At 42.1% G+C, this 20,668-nt stretch overlaps 3 protein-coding genes across 11 annotated transcripts in view; 1 reads left to right on the top strand and 2 right to left on the bottom strand.

Moving 5' to 3' along the window:
• Positions 1–1,609: 1,609 nt before the first annotated feature.
• Positions 1,610–3,525, bottom strand: gpr141 (G protein-coupled receptor 141). The gene is made up of 2 exons (XM_030099821.1): positions 3,291–3,525; positions 1,610–2,927 (listed from the first exon to the last, which is right to left on the bottom strand). The coding sequence occupies exon 2, from the start codon at positions 2,925–2,927 to the stop codon at positions 1,983–1,985; it is 945 nt and encodes a 314-aa protein (XP_029955681.1). The 5' UTR covers positions 3,291–3,525; the 3' UTR covers positions 1,610–1,982.
• A 1,735-nt stretch (positions 3,526–5,260) lies between these two features.
• pign (phosphatidylinositol glycan anchor biosynthesis, class N) overlaps positions 5,261–20,668 on the bottom strand; it is a 24,347-nt gene continuing 8,939 nt past the window's right edge. The window contains exons 1-29 of one of the 3 annotated variants that reach the window (XM_030099548.1): positions 15,748–16,292; positions 15,126–15,378; positions 13,657–13,778; positions 13,435–13,533; positions 13,243–13,349; positions 12,833–12,957; positions 12,551–12,681; positions 12,305–12,424; positions 12,137–12,177; positions 11,988–12,047; positions 11,765–11,857; positions 11,618–11,673; positions 10,844–10,922; positions 10,488–10,670; positions 10,270–10,409; positions 9,913–10,012; positions 9,709–9,801; positions 9,026–9,117; positions 8,663–8,768; positions 8,479–8,587; positions 8,286–8,388; positions 8,100–8,202; positions 7,642–7,728; positions 7,413–7,468; positions 6,655–6,730; positions 6,378–6,451; positions 6,130–6,172; positions 5,923–5,975; positions 5,637–5,760 (exon numbers count right to left, since the gene is read on the bottom strand). In XM_030099548.1, the coding sequence (XP_029955408.1) occupies positions 5,637–5,760; positions 5,923–5,975; positions 6,130–6,172; positions 6,378–6,451; positions 6,655–6,730; positions 7,413–7,468; positions 7,642–7,728; positions 8,100–8,202; positions 8,286–8,388; positions 8,479–8,587; positions 8,663–8,768; positions 9,026–9,117; positions 9,709–9,801; positions 9,913–10,012; positions 10,270–10,409; positions 10,488–10,670; positions 10,844–10,922; positions 11,618–11,673; positions 11,765–11,857; positions 11,988–12,047; positions 12,137–12,177; positions 12,305–12,424; positions 12,551–12,681; positions 12,833–12,957; positions 13,243–13,349; positions 13,435–13,533; positions 13,657–13,778; positions 15,126–15,352 (2,802 nt within the window). In that variant the 5' untranslated portion in view covers positions 15,353–15,378; positions 15,748–16,292. Of the gene's footprint in view, positions 5,761–5,922; positions 5,976–6,129; positions 6,173–6,377; positions 6,452–6,654; positions 6,731–7,412; positions 7,469–7,641; positions 7,729–8,099; positions 8,203–8,285; positions 8,389–8,478; positions 8,588–8,662; positions 8,769–9,025; positions 9,118–9,708; positions 9,802–9,912; positions 10,013–10,269; positions 10,410–10,487; positions 10,671–10,843; positions 10,923–11,617; positions 11,674–11,764; positions 11,858–11,987; positions 12,048–12,136; positions 12,178–12,304; positions 12,425–12,550; positions 12,682–12,832; positions 12,958–13,242; positions 13,350–13,434; positions 13,534–13,656; positions 13,779–15,125; positions 15,610–15,747; positions 16,293–20,668 lie in introns of those variants that run through there. The other 2 variants (XM_030099546.1, XM_030099549.1) reach the window with 2 other exon arrangements.
• The window catches only part of relch (RAB11 binding and LisH domain, coiled-coil and HEAT repeat containing), a 26,439-nt gene continuing 22,215 nt past the window's right edge, over positions 16,445–20,668 (top strand). For all 7 annotated transcript variants that reach the window (XM_030099545.1, XM_030099544.1, XM_030099543.1 and 4 more), the window contains exon 1: positions 16,445–16,965. In XM_030099545.1, coding sequence (XP_029955405.1) covers positions 16,512–16,965 — 454 coding nt within the window. In that variant the 5' untranslated portion in view covers positions 16,445–16,511. The remainder of the gene's footprint in view (positions 16,966–20,668) is intronic.

The following is a 20,668-nucleotide window of genomic DNA, read 5'->3' as shown; positions in this document are numbered from 1 at the left end:
GTCGCCGCCTCATTATACTAATTATCAAAATATATCATTTTAATGGATATTCAAACATGTATGCATTTCACGGGTGTGGTGCATGATGGAGAAGTAATGCGGAAAAGCAGGAAAACACACCTTGCATGGGTTATCGTCTTCCCACTTACAATCTATTGCTTTTGTTACTGATTACATCCTCAGGGAGATGAACTGGGTTATCACATGATCTTTACAGCACAGTATGCGTGACAGAGTGAGTCTTTCTTATCTCTTTTCACAAAAATACAGTCTGCGGACGGAGAGGAGTGCTGTGCTTACAGCACGTATAGACGCAACTGCATTGTGTGCGTGTGTGCGTGCGTGCGCGCAGCCGTTACCCCCCCCCCCCCCCAAAAAAAATAGCCAACCCACGTGATTTAGGGGAACATGTTAGAAAACTTCCTTGAAAACAACAATGAAAAAAAGAATGTTATTGTTCACCGTCACTTCCCCTAATTCCACAAACTCTTTGTATTAATTTGTGATTATTCTAAGTATTGGTTCAACTCGTATCCTCTGCTTTGTCTTCCTCTGTGACCGTTTTGTTTTCATGACAGGATATCTAAGTGAAGAAAAGGTTGACCTACCTGTGTTCCTGTTTCGCTTTGGGATGTGCATTTATCCGGTCGTAGCGCTGTGCTCCTGCGCCGAGCGGCTCTCGGTTAAGCGACTACGAGCATTGGGAATGGTGAAGATGTATGACAACATTAAAAAGGTGAGGTTGTGGAGCCGAGCGGCCTATAATTCATGAAGCGACACATTGGATGGCGCCACCATAGCCCTGTCATTAGATCGATTTACTAAACAAACTCAAACTAGGGTGGGGATGTTAAACAGTAACCCAGCACCATAAAAAAAAAAAAAAAACGAAAAGGAAAAACTCACCAGGTGTGTGTGTGTGTATGTGTGTGTGAGGCAGGGCCTGTAACACCTCCTCCAAGAACTAAAGGTTGGAGATTCAAGAGGTTTGAGGTAATGTTTCACAGAGTAATGGGTAAAAAGTAAAGATTTTGGATCATCGCTTGTCTTTTCAGCGTGGAGACGGCTCACTTCAGCAGTGCGCGCAGAGGTTAAGTATCAGCAAACACATTTAGATATATTTCCTTTAATGTGTGTTTCACTTTAATTAACTGAATAATTCAGAGCTTATACCTGCGAGTCCATCTTCTTCCACACTCGTCTGTACCAGCCTGTATAGTTTAATCGGACACCAGCAGATGGCAAAAGCCTAAAATAACAAATGAAGGTTTCCAGTGAAGTCATTTCCTTTTATTTATTTTTTTTATTTATTTCTTATATTAAAGCACACTTTAATGGATAACATAGTAACATGGTTTGATGGTAGCTGTGGGTCTCCTTTGCATCCGGCCTGTGTCTGTACACTCAGCTGTCAACCACGAGAAGCAACCGAAACAAACAGTTGTTAAAATGAAGTAACAGAGAAGAAAAAGGCAAAAAAAAATAAAAAATAAATAATAAATAAAATAAAATTGAGGGCACAACATTCATTCTTGCTGTTTGAGAAAAATAAAAGTATCGGAGGTAATTCCTCCCCCCCCCCCCCCCCCCCCCCCATCATGTACTTTGAGAAAAAAGTCAAAATACAATGTGAAGAATGAAGTGAAAATATCTCTCCTGAATTTTTTCTCAAAAAATGACCTCCTTTATATGTTTTTTTCCTTGAATGGCCCTCACACTCTTTGATAGTTTTTCTGTGTCCTTATCTCAATTTATTCATTTATTTTATTTTAAATACATTTCTGTTTTATTTATGTTTGAAAATGTGAACAGTCTTATAACAAATTAATTTTAAAAATGCAACATTTCAAAAGGCAAAGAACAGGTTAAATAAAATAAAATGTACACACGCGCACACACACACACACACACACACACACACACACACACACACACTCGCACACACACTCAGACATACAAACACACACACACAGGCTCACACTTCACTTAGTTCTGCATGACGAGCATATGCTGCAGGTTCTCCTCCCCATGAAGGTGAGCATATCCAGACAGTTGAAGGTCGTCACACTCAGAAACACTTCGTTCTCGTTCTGGCAGTGGATGTTCTCGAGGTAGTACAGGCGGAAGATGTGGTAGGGAACGAAGCAGACCACCATGATCAGGGCGAAGCACAGACTCTTCAGCTGAGCCCCGAACTCCTGCCGAGAGGTGCATCCTTTCTGATACTTCCTGTATAAAATTCTCAGGACGTTGGCCTGCAGGGACATCAGTATGATGGACACCACGATGATGAATGTACTGACGATGTAGTTGAACACCTTGGCGGGAGGAGCCTTTATCTTTTCCCCAAAGTCGAAGCAAGTGCTGGAGTTGGTGTTGTTTCCGTCATTCTTGTTCCCGTAGGACAAATGAACAATGCAGGGCGTCGTGACAAGCACCACGATCCACACCAAAGCGCTGATGATGAGCGCGTAGGTCCTCTGTAAGGACGACAAGCTCGCAGACCGGTTGTAGAACGTCAGCAGTCGACTGATGAGGATGATCACGTAGAGAACAAACGACATGAACATGTGGATGTGGATCATGCTGCTGACCATCTTACACCACTCTATGCCCAGGACCCACTGATTAGTGGTGTAATAGTAAATCCTGAACGGCACCGTGATCAGGAAGATGAAGTGTGCGAAGATCAGGTTGAGGACGGCGATGGAGGTGGCGGAGACGGAGCTGGATTTCAAGGCGTGCATCATCAGGCTCAGGCTGATGGTGCCGCAGAGCAGCACCACCGAGTAGATGACCTGGAGGACCACGTGGTACTGCTCCTCGTGGTCACCCGCTGGCCTGGAGGCCGCCGGTGAGTGACCTCTCATTTGTATGGTGCTGAAGGCTGTGGTTGACGGAGTGCTCTGGGTTTCATTAGAGGCCATCTAAAAGAGAAACAAGTAAAGAATTAGAATTGGCACGCAGAGAAATCTTGTTTTTTGCATTAATATCATCCTAGGTATCTGTTTATCCGCTTTTATCGTAGTTATTGGCACATAATGATAATTTTCAAGTAATTCAGGGGTCAACCTGGCGTATTTTATTTTTTTTACTGGTTATACATCTGTCTTAACTGTTTGAAAAACAAGAGCAAACAGCATATGGATCGGGTTATATCGTCAGGACTTAAAGGGTTAAAAAGTACAGACACTGCCACTCTTCAATTATTAACTTGAAGGAATGAAGAATGGACAATGATACACTGACCGAACACATCAGTCACAAAGTTTACGAACACTCTTGCTTACCTTTTAGTCGGTGAAAAATTGGCTTCTGAATCCTCTCACGCGATTAAAAAAGAAAAAAAAAAGAAAAAGGTCCTTTACATTACATCACATCTGCATCAAAACGATACTTCTCTCTCCCGCCGGCGTTCAAAAAGAAACTGCTCTGCTTGCTTCAGCGTGGCCGGGTGAGATCAGACGCTCGCCAGCGTGTGTGCGCGTGTGAACAGAATTTAGGTGGCAGTTAAAGTTAAGAAAATCAGTCGTGTGTGTGTGTGTGTGTTTGTCAGAAACAGGAGGTGGCTTCACATGCTCATGTCAGCACAACCACAGAACTCGCTGCTTCCTCATTCAGGCCACCTCTCTTTAGACATCATCTGCGCCACAATGAACGCTCATCTAAACACAGAGCAGACCGACGGAGAAGATGCTGAAAAAGAAAGTAAATAATTTAAAGATTACTCAAGCATAGACATAGAGGTGAAAGGTCGCAGGTTCATACAGCAGCCCATCTGAAATGTGAATAAATGTGTCAAATTGGTAGAAATTAAATGTAAGTTCACAGCATCTTTCTGCTTCTTTTCAAGGTGTTTTGCTTTTTGCTCCAATATTGTTGTTCTTGTGTTTCTTCTCATGCCAAACAGCACAGCGACTGGCACTCTTAATTCATAGTGAGGATTTCCCGACTCCAGTCTGGGTTGGCAGCCTTTCAGTGGGGAATTTGCATGTTCTCCCCATGTGGGTTTTTCATGTGTAGCCAAGTTTGTTTGTTTTATTGTTTCCCCCAACATTCCACTATAAATTTCCCCTAAATGTTGATCTCTTGGTGTTTGGAAACGTGATCTGTACAGGGTGCAATCAGGCTCCAGATGATCTGCTGGGATCCGCTCCGGTTACTCAGACTGAATAAAGCAGTCTAGAGGATGCATGATTACACCATGTTTAACTCGGCTCTGCTGGCCGAGTCAGAAACAAAGAAGTCTGCCAGGATGTGGTGACAAAGGTGGTGATGGCGACAGATGTGCCATTCTCCTGCAAATATGGCAACACGCTCAACTGCAAGGTGAAAGCACGACAGGCAACATTATACATTGATATTTTCAGCCAATAAATGAGCAAATAAAATATCCTGTGTCGTCTCGAGCAAACCACATTCTATTCAAAATAACTTATTCTACCGGTACTAACCCGATTGTCGACTTTGATCATGTTCGGGAGCAGGAGTGCATGGGAAAGAGTGTGTTTTGATGTTTGGTCAGGGGTCAGGGGTCACGTTCTCCTGCAGCTAACACCTCAAGAACTATGGTTATGTCTACCAATGAATTTTGACAACACCACAACCAGCAGTTCTGCTTTTCAGTGCCATGGAACAAGATTACACTTGTTTTAAGTTTTCATTTAGCACTGCTGAACACAGCTTAAATAGTGATCTGGAAAATAAGTCACATTTTTAAAGGATATTTTGTTAAACTAACAAGAAGCTCTGTAAAAACATGTCTTAAGATTGGGATACATTTCTAGTTATGGAGAATAAGAATATCTAAAAATGATCTGTATAACAAAAAAAACTATGTAATATACTATTACTTTCCCATGAGGCAGAAACATTTTGCAATACAGCTCACATTTACAAAACCAACTACTCTGAACTCACAACGCAACTTCCTCATTAAAATAAACACAAATTAGAAGAAAAATGACTATACAGTCAGTAAGAAACTTCTGCAGAACTGATATGACCAGATTCGTATGGAATTTAACAAAATACCTGAAATTTGCTGATAAGATTTTACACACCTTGCCTTTCTCAGACATCGGTCACCAATCCAAACACACGGAGACAAACGCTCACACTTACAGGAATTTTTTAGTAATAAATTAGCCACAAATGCATAGTTTGAGAGGTTTTAAGAAGAAAGATACCACACATTACCACATCAGTCTTTCAGTTTTATTAGCACACATCCTTTCTCTTTGGAAACGATATGGTTTTCAGGCAGCTTTAGAGGAAATAGTGTTTCGTGTTGTGAAGTCCGGTCGGTCATAAATCAGCTGCTTTGGCAAAAGCATCATTCACAGTTAAATATTCAAGTAGCCCTTAGTCAGAATAATCAGCAAAAAGACAAAAATAATTTATTTAAAAAAGAAACTGAGTGTATTTGTTAAAAAAAAAAAATCTGTGCAAACAGTTCTGAAGTTTTAACCCACTCTCTAGTATTTTCTGAAGTATATTACTGCACAATGCCCTAAAACAACACCTTATCCCACATTTTATACAAATTCTGATGTAACGATACAAAAGCTACACAAATATATCCACAAATGTTATATAAATACACGAATGTTTGTTCCAGTTATGTGCAGGTTTGTTTAGGGGAAGTGCATCTTGGTTTTTCTCCACAGGATGAGTCTCTTTGAGGTGAGAATGTGCGTGACCACACTGAGCAGCATCAGGAAGATTGTCATTGACATCACGATCACATAATGGCTGATGCTGCGAGACAGACACACAAAGAGTGGCATGACGATGTGCAACGGTTTGCTCTGCGGAAGCCACTAAAAATAACAGATGACTGAAATGGGCAGTCCATAAAAAAATATAGATTTAATCTATTAGTTACTGTTAAAACAAACTGTATTTCCTGGACAAACTGACCTTGTGCCAATATCCAACCAGCTGCCGTAGTCTTGCACCAGGAAGAAAAAATGCTGAAGACAGAAAGACGGAGTCACACAAGAAGAATGTGAGGGTTTGCATGCAACTTTATAAAAAACAAAAGGAAAATGTCAATTTGAAATCATTATAATGAAAAAATCAAGACTAATGAAATCAAAGCATTTTATAAAGACAGTAAAGTCTCACCAGAGCCATCAAATCAGAGATTACCAGGACGATAAGGAACAAACTGGAAGAAAAAAATGAAAAAAAATATATCGTGAAAATCTTACAGTAACTACTTTTGCAGTAAGGGAAGAATATCTAGCATGTAACATTTTACTGAGGTGATTGGAGATTAACTGTGTGTTTGCTTCAGTTCACAAAGACACCAGACAAACTGGCCCAACACAATAACTGCGGTGTTTTGTTCTAAAGGATGCAGTAAAGGTTACCTTCTCGACGAGAGCTGTGTTGCAACCTGGATGGTCTCAAATGTGCACATCACTATGATGAACGGAATAATAACCTGGAGGAAGAAACGACGACTTAAAGACATCTGCAGTTCACGAAATCCAAAAGACACATGGGAATAGCGTTGCTAACGTAAACACCAGTGATAAATTGTTTTCAGGAAGTGATGATGGATTTGAAAGTTATTCACAATGTAGCCGACTACTTCTCCTTTTTCGGAGGCAGAGGGGAAACTATGTAGACGAAAAGAAAGAGCACCTTCCACATCATCAGTCCTCCCATGATGAAAGGGTTGAACACAGTGAGGAAACAATAGACAGACGCAGGGTCAAAACTGGAAAAAAGGAGAAGAGATTACGGATCACGTTCAATAGTATTCAATTAGCAAATCGAAAAATTGATCTGTGAAATTCTAGGCAATATTTAGGGCTAACATGATGGATTTAATAGAATTTAAACATCAAAACAAAACCACAACACACACACACACACACACACACACACACACACACACACACACACACACACACACACACACACACACACACACACACACACACACACACACACACACACACAGTCTCGTATTTCTATCCTCGTGGGGACCGTCCATTGACTCCCATTCATGTCTAGCCCCTTACCCTGACCCTTACCCTAACCCTAACCCACACCACAACAAAGCCTAACCCTAAAGAAATGTTTTTGCACTTTTACTTTTTTCAGTAACAACAACATGGTCAAGAAAACACTGTTTCTCCTACTTAGGACCGGAAAAAGGTCCCCACAAGGCACGTCGTTCCACGTTTTGCTATCCTTGTGGGGACATTTGGCCCCGACAAGGATAGAAATACGAGAACACACACACACACACACACACACACACACACACACACACACACACACACACACACACACACACACACACACACACACACACACACACACACACACACACACACACACACACACACACACACACACACACACACACACACACACACACACTCTACACATACCTATTAATAGATGCGATGTTTCCTGTGCCAAAGAAAGCTGTTATTATGAAGAATACCTGCAGCAAATGCAGAGTCAAGGAAATCCCTAAAACACTGTTCACCTTAATGCACAGTGAAGGAAAGTGTGTTAACAATGACATAATGGCGGGGGGGGGGGGGGGTTAAGTGTAAAGAGTGATGATCTAAAGCCCAAATATATCTGTTGAAAAGTGCTCTTTAACAAGGATACAAAAAAGTATGATCTTCTAATATCATCCAGCTTCAGCTGTCGGATCCTGGTGATGTCGATGTTTGCGGAGAAATCAATGACAGACAACTGAAACAAAGCACACACACACACACACACACACACACACACACACACACACACACACACACACACAAAGCAGTTTACACAGGACCGGAGGATTTCTATTGACATTGTGACTTTAGCTTTAAAAGCCCACATGTACATTTGGACTAATGCTGTGTAAACACACTAAATCTGATTACAGTAGCGATTCCCTTTTTTTTTGTCAAGTTCATATTTACACAGAAACATGGGAATGAAATAATACATACACTCAAGTTTATTAAAAATTCAGAGTTAAGTGGAATTTCTATTCTGTTCCATGTCTAAAAACACTGACCAACACTGATTATGAGTTGACACTTTATATATATATACATGCATTGTATCTACTGTACCTCTTGCCTGCTAGAAACTCCCTGAGACAGCAGAGCTTCCTGTTCAATGTTGATCCACACAAACATCAACCAAGATAGAACAGGGGGAAACAAGGCCTCTGACCTGGGAACAACGGAACAAGAACATGAAATGAGCTATTATTGCTGAATTGCGAGGCCGACTTGTGTGCATCTTGGTGATCCTACCCAGTGCTGAGCAGCAGGTACGTAGACGTGAGGGACAAGAATATGCTGAGGAGTCGATGGAAAAGACGAGTCGAGCTCAGCAAAGGGACGAATATAGAAGATGCTGAGAAAAGAGAGCAGGCGGCAGAGGTTTGGTGTATCTGGAGAGACGGGGGAGCACGAACAGAGGGTTCACTCTTCTAATAAAACTTACCTAATGTGCTCCAGCTGATGACCTGATTCAGAAGCGGCAGGCCCTGCTTCTGCTGCAGGCTGGCGTGTGTCAGGGACGGCACGCACGCACACACGGCCACATGGAGCATCTGTTGAGTCCGAAACATTTACTTTAGTTGGTGACGCGCCCTCACATATTAAAACGCGACATGCAGCGGAGTTACCTGAGAGACGAACTGCGGCTTGTCGCCGAGGTGCAGCGGCGTCTTGTGTCGCGATGACCAGAGGTAACAGGCCGAAGTGAAGAGCGTGAGCAGCCCTGCACAAACACTGAGCGCACAACATCCTTCATTACTGTTTTCTATTAAATTTGTACGGATGCTCTAAAATAGAAGCATGAATGTAAAAATAATTCTCTATTTTTCATTTTTATGGAAACATATTGTGTCACTCTGCATTGACATTCAGTATTTATAAAGAATAAAGACAACTGAAATATTTCCTTGTGTCTGGCCTGATTGTTTGGCTCTGAAGTGGCAATGTGGTGAACCTTCTGCTAAATGTAACCAAATGAAGGAAGTACTCACACCAGATGCACGTTAGGCTCTCGTCCCACGACAGGCATCAGGGGGAAGGCAGCCAAACACAGACAGCCCAGAAACCAGCTCCCTGAGCGCACCTAGACGCAAGTAGCAACAATTTGCAAATGAAGCAGAGAGATACTGAAAGTGAATCACTTCACAGCTTTCAGCAGGACGAGGACACTTTCAAAATGATCTCGGCTCTACAAAGTATCTCACGGGTCTTCTTTTTTTCCAATCAATTTCTTTAGAATGTTGTCAAAAGACTCTCCACCACCAGTGCAGAGATGTCTAGAATAAAATGTGTCGTGTTAAATCATGTAGTACTGTGTTATCATGGAAATCTAAGAGTCAGAAAGACATCAAATGTGAAGTGATTATCACAGACTTGTTCGGTTTGAATGGTTTTCTGTACGGTTTTCTCTCTTTCTGCACTGACTGACAGAACCTATTGCCATGTGACTGACACTCACCTTCTGTGACCCTCATCTGAATAAAATGGGTTATCTATGGATGAGTCAGTATTTGGAAGAATGGAAGGATTTTTATGACCTTCATAAAAAAAAATTCCTACCGATTTCCTGGATAGGAACTATTAATAGTCATAACAGTGTTGCAAATAAAATAGAATGAGTGTTCCTGGTGTAGTGATACTGCAGGGACCTAAAGTCTGCGACAGAGGGAGTTACCTTGGCCTTGGAGAAAAGCCCCGACAGGAGAGGCCAGAGAGAGAGGGCAGCCAGGCCCACGGTCAGCATGGCGCGATGGAAGAAACTCACCACCTGGTGGCAGCAGAGATAAACAACCAGCCAGGCTGTGGCTCCATCTCATTCTGCACAGGAGTGTGTGAGAGAACATTTTAAAACACATTACAGATTTAGAGACCCCCCTACCAGCAGCTCAATCCCAAATGCCACCAGAACAAAGTAGCCCAGGCATTTCCACAGCGGCAGGGAGGGCGCCGAACGGATCAAATCTGTCAGAGTTCCAGACCTGAAACAGACCATTATGCAACAGATTGGTTTTTGTGATAAAAGCGACATATGTAAAACAGCTGGAGTGGTGCTCCCTTTATGTGCACACAGAGAGGAACTACAAATGGAAAAGACGCAACTTCAAAAGGTCTAATTAATACATCACAACAGCTGCGGCACACGCACATGCAAATACGTTGCATGAACACTGCATGCAGTGAAAGGCTGCTTTATCCTCTCACATTCTGAGTGTGATGTAACGTGCTCATTACTCACTCTTTGAGAACAGAGTACCACACTGGGACAGGCAGCAGGCAGTAAATGTAATAGGTGAAAGGGCTCCTCTGGATGAACAGAAACACGGCGATCACTGCTGCCACGCACATGCAGAGCCTCGCCAAGTTACGGCTGGGAATCTGCACAAAGAGGAGCAACGCGATGCTTAAGCTTTATGAAAATATAACGGGGGTTTTACACTTGCTGTGTGTCCCAACCTGCTGAGTGAGATTAGGGTGTCTGTTGAGGCTGGCGTGAGTCTTCAGGATGACTAAGATCACATATGAGGTCCAGCCGACGAATCCCAGCACCACACTGCAGCCCAGGAAGAACCTGTCGTAGGTGTGGTAGTAGACCAGGCCCTCCAGGGAGCGGGATATGAGCGACTGGCAAAGAGAAACCTGACGGGAAAAAGAAGACGGGAGATCAAATGGGGAGCTTTAGCAATAGCAAGTGTCTCCTTCTTTGACTTTAGGTTGGACAAGAGATTATTTCATCAGGATATCCCAAATTAAACCAGCCTTTAATTACCCACACTGCTTGTAAATTACTAATAAATGTCACTGATACTCACTGCATCCTCATACTTCTCCAGTTGAATCAGTATCCGAGCCTTGTGGATCAGCTCTGCTTGTTTTGACTCAGTTAGAGGTCTGTGAAAAAAACCCCCAACTAATTATGACAGAGTATTGGAGGCAATTTTGACTTTACAATATGAAAAGCATCATTAAAAAATGCTAATATAAAAAAATGACAAAATATATCTATAACTCAAACTAATTTTTATAGTATATTTTCATCTGTTTAAAGGTGTTCACTAAAGCTCTGTGCATTGGGCATTTTAACAGTTATGATTGTTGTTAACGGTGATTTCTATGCGTCAACATTTTAAAACCAGTATTAAGTGACAATAAAACAGTCAAGTCTCTTGTGGTGGCATAACATTTTACAAAATAAATGTTTCACAATTTCTGGTTGAAAATTCTAATTTGCCCTATATTCAAGTATTTCTTCCAATGTTCCACTATAGCAGCCAAGAAGAAAACATTTGCACAAGTTACCAAATAGAACGGCTTTCCCAATGGAGCGGGTTACACAAACTGGAGAGAAGAGCTCTAATATTAGCCAATGTTTCATCCTCTAAATCCACTGTTGCAGATAAATCATATGATGAAAGGAGACAGCTGTGTTGAAACGAGGCTCTGTGTTTTTGTACCCGATGTCAAGCAACCTGTTACGCTTGTTTTTATCATTTTAGAAGGAATTATTTGCTGGGATAAAAAGTAGTAATAATATGCAAATATGTGTTCCTAATTGAGTTAAATAATAGTGTTAAATGTCTACTTACTGATAAGGCGTGAAGAGAAAAGACAAGGTCGTCTCCTTTCTCTGGCTCATTTTCATCTTTTAAAAAAAAGGAAGAAGAACGAGAAATGACTTTTACTGAAAAGACACGCATGCATTGTAAATTATGGTGACTTATTCCTGAACGCACCTTGAACTGCTCCAGTATTTGAATGGCATTAGTATACATGCTCTCTGCCTTAAACTGCTCACTGTTGTTCAGGTAGAGAAGAGGTAAGACTCCCTGATGAGACACAGAAAGACTCGTGAAATCTGAGAAACTGGAAAGAGTTTAGCAAATATACTATAGCAATGATTCTTCAACATGGGATTTTGAGCTTAAGCTCTTATTAAGAGTTCATTACGAGACTTACTACAGAGTTAACAGGAATAGGCACACCGATGAGGGACGCCATGAGAGGAGCAATGTCAGCCTGCAGAAACACAGAAATATGACATCTTGCTTGCTGTTGTACTGTAGATAGTTAGGTCAGTAAAACATTACCAGTGCCGACAGCCTCACCTGATTGACGTCAACTCTACGGAGGTGTTCTAGTTTCCAGTCTGAGAGAAAAATCACAACAAATTACGACAATAATAGACATTAAAAAAACAAAAACAGAAACATAGAGAATAAAGATAAAATAATTAATCAGGGTTATAAAAAGACCAACAGCATGGTTCAGATTACCTTTTAAGTACCCATCGGTGTACTGTTGGGGTTCTGTAACTATCCTGGCTCTATTAACTCCAGCTCCCCACGCCACTAAAGGGGTGAGAGTTTCTGAGGGATGGCCTGCACCGTGGGAACCTGCACAGATATGCCAAAATACAAAGCTACATTAAATTAAATCATCCACCTGAACAAGAGGTTAGTGAAAGGATGGATGGATGGATGGATGGATGGATGGATGGATGGATGGATGAAAAGTCTTACCCCAGTTCGTCATTCCATGATCAGATGTGAAAACATATGCTGTTCTGCCATCGTAATCAAAGAATTCCTCTACTGTTGACACCAGTTCAGCTACACCGGAATCTACTAGAGCAATATTGTCTATATACTCTCTAGAGAGAGAGAAAAAAAAGAAGTCAAAGCCAAAACTTTATAAATATTGCAAAAAAATGAGAACGAGAATGAGAATGATTAATTATACACTCATCAATACCATCAATAATAAAATATAGTGGGTGTCCTAATGCAAAGCATCTCACTCACTTTGATACCGGTCTGTGAGCGTGTCCATTAGTGTCAATCCCCAACAGGTGCAGGAAGAAGACGTTCTTATCCTCCAGTAAACTGGCCCTCAGAGAGGAGTTCCACTTAGCTGAATTAAAAAAGGCCTGTAACAACAATCAAATAAAGTGGTTTCATTCAAAGAAATGCCGAAAAGAATGGATAGAATCTGGCACTAATGCACAATATCTTTCTATTTCTAGATAGAAAATGGTTCTGAATAAATTTAAATTATTGTTTGCCCTTTTTTTTTCTTCATTGATTTCTCATCGCTTCACATTTAACAATATAGAAATTATACGAAGCTCCTAGCATATACTTTAGACTTTTTCGCAGTTTAACTACTGATTATTAGCAACTGTTGATCCCAACAGTCATGTTCACTATCGTACTTTAACTTGCGTGAACACCCAGCTGTCCAGCCTGGAGGCGTCTGTGGAGGCGAAGTCCTCCTCCTGGGCTGGGTATGTGTGGGTATACACATGGTCTCCGCTGGCACCTGGAATAAACAAAGCAGGAAATGATCTTTTCCACAATGAATGTGTTGTGGATGAGGCGATGAATATGTGTGTGTGCTTGTGTACCTTTGGCAAACATAGGTAGGATGTCAGGGCTGCCCCAGCACCAGGTGTGTCTGCTCTCATTAAAAACAGAGTCAAACTCTACAGGGTTTTCCTTCCAGCCTAAAATCAAAGTACAAAATCAGTCGCCGAGAAGCACCAAGGAGGAAATGAGAAAGAAATACTGAATTGTTAATTATCTGTATGGCTTTTTATGAATGGAGGACACACACAACACACCCATACCTTTAGCAACTGCGCTGACGTCTTCGTAGAAACCCGCGATGAGAGCAACGTGACCTGGACGAGACTCAGTAGGCACGCGCGTGTGCGACACACCCCAGGTGCCCATGTCTTCGATCACATTCCTGACAGGAGGGACATCGTCACATCATGTTAATCATCATTTAGAACTCCAGAAAAAATAAAAAATAAAACAGCCTAACTAGCCATACTGTGAGTCTGGATTCCTGATTCTCAATGTGAACCAGAGATTATAGCAAACCATGGGGTTAGTGTCGGCACTGGCTTAAACCCCATCGGCAAAGGGTCAGTGACTGTAGGGCCTTGAGCAAGGCACTTACCCCCAAACTGCTCAGGCTGTGTCAGGAAGGCCATAAAAGTTGTGCCAAATCAAACATGTGAATCACATTATTTGTAGTGGCTACCCTGGAAGGGAGCAGCAGAAAAGCTCTGTGTGTGTGTGTGTGTGTGTGTGTGTGTGTGTGTGTGTGTGTGTGTGTGTGTGTGTGTGTGTGTGCCCAATTTGCCCTTCACCGCATGCATACCAAAGTCTCCACGATTGTTTGTTTTAGCTTCTCAATATTGTTAAATGAGGAATCTTCTTTCAAAACGACTGGATAAAAACTAATCCAACAATCTTTTCATGCAAAACTTATCTATTAAAATTGATCAAAGTGTGAACCTTTAAGCAATTAAAGAATGCTAAAGCAAGAGCACGGACAGAAACGAACAACAGATTCTTTTTTCACATCACGCGAGTTTCTCTTCTTTGCCTTTTTGCAGAATCAAAGGATGGGAGTTTAAACTCATTTTATTGAATGTGGGAACTCTTCAATCATTTCTCAGCCATGTGAGATTGAAAAAGAGCTGATAGGGACCTTTTAATTGATGCATAAACAAATTCCCTCTGCCCTCAATGCGTTTACACATCACTACAGAAATTCCTTAACTCTTTTTTTTCTCCTCCTGGAGTTTCAGTTCAAGCCCAGTGACCTTGTTATGAAGTGCATTCACCTATCTGCTATGCCACTTTATCAAAGTTCCAGTTGAAGGGTGCTGGAACTGACCCCAGTTGACTATGAGCGAAGGCAAAGTTCACAAGAGCAGGTCACCAGCCAATCACAGAGCAAACGCAGAGAGACAATTACACACTCACATTCACACCGGTGAGAATTTTGAGTCTTCAATTAAACTCAAAATCATGGTTTTGAACTATGTGAGGACTGAGGAAACCAAATTACCAGTGAAAACCCACAAGTAGAAAGATGCCCAAATCTGAACTCAAATCAGGGATATACTCGCTGTGAGGTGATAGTACTAACCTCTACACCACTGTGTGGCCTCTTTTCATGAAAGTGTTCAATATAATTTATACTTAACTGAATTAAAATATTTTTGGGGCTTTCTGTTATTAATTATGCATTTCATACACAAGGACATAATAACAGTATTTAAAATATGAAGTTTCTAACCTCAGGTATGGGATCATGGAGGAATCATTGGACAGGAGTGTGAACAGACTATCTGCTCTGAGGCCATCAGCCACCACAAGGACCAGTCTGGAGGCGGGGGGCACCAGTGGTATGGACTGAGGTGTCATGCCATGGACCAGGGGGGAGGTGAAGTAGATGTCAAAGATGGAGATGAAGAACACCACGTGGACTGTCAGCCCGACCAGGAAAAATGTGATCATCCTCATCCTCAAGTGTCAATACTGCAGTGGGTCTGAAGAACAAAGGATAGATTTCATTAATTCAGGGTTGACAGAAAGTGAGGATAAGAAAACAGACAGATAAAGACTAAATAAATAATTTTATATTCAGGACAAGCAAGTTTTGTCAGTGTGGAAGCATGAGAAATATACTTTTTGAACAGACTTATTCGGACAAACTTTCTGCCAATTAGGAGGCAGCTTAAAGGTTAAGAGGAGGGTTAATCCTTCCTCAGCCATATGCCCTTCGCTACAACGCCAAACAGTGGCCTTCAATTGAATATATCACGCAAGGGTGATGTAAAATGCATTTTATTCTTCTGCAAGAAAGCTGTGTTTCATCTAGAATCATGCAAAGAAAAGAAGAAGAAACAATCGCTTACCTGCATGAAACGTCGGTGGAATCAGATCATAAAGACAGGAGTGACTGCTTGTTTCAGGAATGAATGGAGGGGCTGATCTGCTACTACCACTACACCCATGTATCTACTAGACTATTACACTCATGCTTCTGTTTTACCTTCGTCGATGACTAGATGCGTATTCTAAAACCCCGACAGGTCAAAGCTTTGTTGGGCAAAATAAGATCAAGGTAATCTTTAAGTGTTCACTTCTACTGTCCTCTCTCTAAGAAGATTACAAGAAGAAATTCAGACACCATGAGCATCCACTTCCTTGTTGTGACTCTGACGTTGATTGATGACGTAATTGACAAATGCATTGTGGGCAATGTAGTCAATGTGCTCTCAATTAAACAGACGCATTCCTTTTAAGGCGCATTTACCCCATAAGACAATCAGCACGGGGTTTTTTCATTCATTTTTTTCAATATCATACTAGAAATTTCTTGAAAACTTATAATTCTCAGCTTGTGCTTTTGACATTAGCGAGCAAAAGCTACCAGCTGTCAAATAGTCAAATCTGCCCTGCCCAGTTTTCCTTTCTATTTCCAGAAACATCCAATCGTCTTTAAATATTCCATAAAATAGGCGGGCTTTAGGGTAACTTCCCTCCTATTTGACCAATCATGGACTGGCATCCCTTCCCCTCAGCAAAGCCACCTCCCAAACCTCGGCTAGCTGGATTTCCATTCAGGAAGAAGCGGCTCTTATTAGCTTAGCCAGCTAAATATCTTTTCAGTGGAAAAATGGCGTCGGTCAACCCGTTTAATCTCAGTGATTCCGAAGAAGAGGCTGAGCGGCGCCCCAATGACACAGTTGACACAGAGAGAAGCCCGAGTGACGGAGCGCCAGGGCCGCCGCCGGGCAACCCGTTCTCGCCGCCTGCGGACGCCGAGCCTCCGACGCTCCTGCTGTCTAGCAACCGTACGAGCCCCAGCGGTGAGGGCATGTCGGCGTCGGCCGCGGCCACCTCCGCTATGGCAGGCAGCTCCGAAGCGCGGGTCTCTGTGGATACCATCGCTGCACAGCTCTTACGGGACCAGTACATCCTCACGGCCCTGGAGTTTCACACCGAGCTGCTGGAAGCTGGCAGAGAGCTACCGCGTCTGAGGGATTATTTCTCCAACCCCGGCAACTTCGAGCGGCAGAGCGGCACTCCACCTGCCAAAGACCAGGTGCTCGGACCCGGGGGACCACTGAGTAAGTACCGTGAGATGCTCCCGGTGATGGCTTTTGTCTTTAAGGCAGTGTGTCACGCGATTAGCCTTCTAGCTAGTTAGCGCTAGCTTGACACAATCGGTTTGGAAGCCAATCGATCTTGTGATATCCGCGCCCTGCACCTGCCCTCCTGCTCCAGGCCGCAGGCAACAAGCGTCAAGACTGGACCACGGGAGGATCACTTCAGCCTGGTATCCCCATGTGTGACAAAACAATGAATTATAGAGAGGTATTCGTTGCGATCGCGAGCGTGTAACAGAAGAAACCTGAACGTACCCACCTGTCTTTAGGGCAACAGGAGGTCAGAGGTCAGGATCAGGTGGCGCATGTATACTTTCATTTTGATGTTCCATATGGAGACTCTGTATGTTAAAAAGATCAATGTGAATTTGAATGAAATAATTCATTGAGCGGGAGTTCAGTGGGTAGTGTTGAAATGTGTCAAGGTTCTAGTTTTCATTTCTTTTTTCATGGAATAATCTAACATCACACAGTGGCCTGTAATCTGTGCTCCTAAACACACATGCCATGCTAATGGTAACCATGGTCACAGACCAAGCCACAAATAAAGCTGGTGACACAGCTGCAGGAGATGTATTAACATTAACTTAGCTTGGGGCTTTGAAAGGAAAACAGTGGGACTCAATCTCACTGAGGTAAGTGTGGCTAATTTGCTTACAATCCCCACAATATATGATGCACAATATGAAGCATCCTGTTTAATAGGCTGTGTAGAATTTTGCTAGGATAGAAGGAAATAAACTTGACAAGTTGTGAATCACTGGATCTTTTATGTAATCTCTGACACAAAGCCTAGACACACTATGACTACTGGTACAGTGAACCTATTCCTCATCACTTTTAGTTTAACAGCTGTAAAGGTCTTTGTAGATTCCTGCATTTATGTGCTATTGGAAAACAAGGTTTTGATTTCTTGTAATTTTCGATTAGGCAGCTGGTTTTAGTATCTTAATGATGAAGGGGGTATGATATACCTCTGCTGAATAATGTAGTTAAAATATTTCTGTCGTCATCTTAGTGTTGCAGGATAATTTTTGAAAGTGTCTAAAATGTTGATTTTCCTCATCAGTGTAAGGATTCAATTCATTGTTTAAATCTGCAAATAACTCTGACTATTCTTAGTGTTTCTTGTCTGCAACACCAAAATAGTGGGGTTTTTGTCATAGTTTTGATGTAAGCAGAGGAATAAAGTTTGATGATATTCTTTCATCAGTGTTGGCAGTTTTCCAACTGAGTGAACTGAAGAAGTAGGAAAAAAAAACCAAGACAAAGTAAGCATATTTTATTGTAACCCAGAATGTTTTTACCTCTCTTTGGATGCACTTGGAATGGACAACACCCTGATGTCTCAGGAGCCCATTGTAGAGTCCTGATTGTGGGTCTTGGCAACCAGCCTGAGGCTAGCTTTCTCACATGGCAGCTTGTCAGATTCTCTGTATCCTTTTCTTGACAGTACGAAGTCCCAGCCTGTACAATTTGTATATACGTGTTAGAAACCACAGCAACAAGCCAATGTGTGACATGTGAGTGTTCGCTGTAAGGGTCTGCTAGTTTCAGACGAGCCCCCAGAAGGTTTGGAGCGTGGTAACAGAATGAATGTTTTATGACAGTGTCTCCTATAAATGTGACAAGACCGGATGGGTCCCTTGTTGTAATACTGACAGGAAAGGTTCCTCACAAAGAGACGGAAACCTCGGTTCCGGTGCCTTCTGATGAGCAAAAGTAAAGTTTGGAAAAGCTGAAAGTTGTTTAAAAAAAAAAATTGCAGCTGATAATAAGTAAATACGGGCAGAACCCGAAGTCATGTGATTCTCCTTCACACCATAATCTAATCACCAAGGCATCATGTGATCAATGGAATGATGTTTCTCTCAGGAATTCCCTGTTGCATCATAACATTTCATACATTAAAGATGATAAAAAGGACAATTTTTGCTATTTCAGTGTTTATTTATTTTTTCTTTAACCGAGTAGTTGTTTAGATGGCCACTTTAATTCTGAAACACTGTCAGTTCTGCACATTGGCCCATTAAACATTTGTACTCTATATCCAAAATAACTTCCTACTTTAATTTACTTGATCACATTTGATCTGCCTCGTGCCTACTGATGTAGTCTCACACCTCATACAATATTTGTTTCATCTTTATCATATTAAATGGACTGTGTAACTGGCCAGTTCACCAATTCATCTTGTTCTTCTGTTCAAAAAAAAGCAAAAAAAAAAACTACAAGCTCAAAGCAGTCAGCTCACAATGTAAGTAATGGGATCAACTCAAACACACAAAATGTGATTGGAATGGGTGTGTGTGTGTGTGTGTGTGTACGGGTAATGACTGTGTAATCAGCCTCATCTGCAGCTGTTGCTTCAAGCCTCACGCCACTGCATGGCGTCTCACACCACCGGGCTAATTAGCAGCAAGAAAACATGAATGATTGCCACCACTAGCAAGACCGGTAGTCGGACTCGTCACGTGACTTGGATGGATTTTAATGGCAGTCTTCCACATATAGTGACGACGGCAAACTTCCAATTATCAAACATGAGGTTTTCCCACATAAGTCAGAGGCAAGAAATAGAAAGTTAATTTCAGTTTTTAGGCTTGTGTGATGGATTCGAGGCTGTTTGTGCTGTCTTAGTACATACAGGTCTGATAATTTTAGCAGTGGTAATCCAGGTCAGCACAAAGAGGTTTGATCACATTTCAGAAGTTGTCATTGTTCATCTGATGAGTGTAAACTTGCCAGATGAGTTCCTCTTCCAAATAGATCGTCTCTTGGCCGAGTCTCAAACTCCCTGTCATGTCTTTCCATCGTTTCCTCCGTCCAGGGCCGCGAGCTGCTATTGTGTGAGGAGGTGATTAATGATATTGTGGGAATACTGGCCGGGCTCCTGGTTGCTCTGGACCGGCTCCCACCAGTTGCCTGTTCATAACTCTCTGCCTTTCATTAAGCTGCTCGTATGTGTCTGCAGCCCCGGGTGGCTCTGTGCGCTTGTTAGTGTGTATGTACATGCAGCTCAGTGCATTGTAGGTCACTGGTGTTTGTCGCAGGACAAATGCCAACTATTAGTCCTTAAACCTGTGCCAGCTTATTGCATGTTTCTATCTCTTCCAACCATAGCCTAGTTTAATTTGAATGATTTCGAGACGATTCAATGCATTCAGTACACTTGAACTGAAAATTTCAGTGTTCTCACAGGTTTTTCTGTTTTCCACAGCAGTCTTTAATCTCTGTGACCCACTCCTTGATTCCATCTTCATTACTGCATTTTAAAGCAGTGCCTATCTTGCCAAAACATCCCTCCCGTTGAATCTCCAACAGCTTGTTGGCCTCCTCCCAACCATCCATTTTTCTTTTTGTGACCTGGTTGTATCAGCCTGATTTAAATCTTTCATCGTCTCTGGTCTGATCTCTCATACCTATCCTGATCTCTGAAGACTCTCTATCTTTCTGTTTGATAAAAACAGAAGAAGCTTTGCCTTAAATCCATCCGCTCCTCACTGCATGAGGCTTAAGTGTGAGATCTGACACAGCTCAGACAGCCCATGCCATGGGCGTGCAAAGTGAAAGGTCAACCTGGAAGATATTCTCGTTTAGTGCAAATGAGCCTCACACACAAATTGCTTTTTCCTTCACACCTGCAGGCACCGTTGATCACATG

This window comes from Salarias fasciatus, chromosome 9 (genome assembly GCF_902148845.1).
Source record: "Salarias fasciatus chromosome 9, fSalaFa1.1, whole genome shotgun sequence".
Lineage (NCBI taxonomy): Eukaryota > Metazoa > Chordata > Actinopteri > Blenniiformes > Blenniidae > Salarias > Salarias fasciatus.
This window is presented reverse-complemented; position numbering and strand designations above follow the sequence as displayed.

Excerpts from the sequence above, each read along its gene's own strand:
- gpr141 (XM_030099821.1), bottom strand. The coding sequence starts at position 2,927 with ATGGCCTCTAATGAAACCCAGAGCACTCCGTCAACCACAGCCTTCAGC.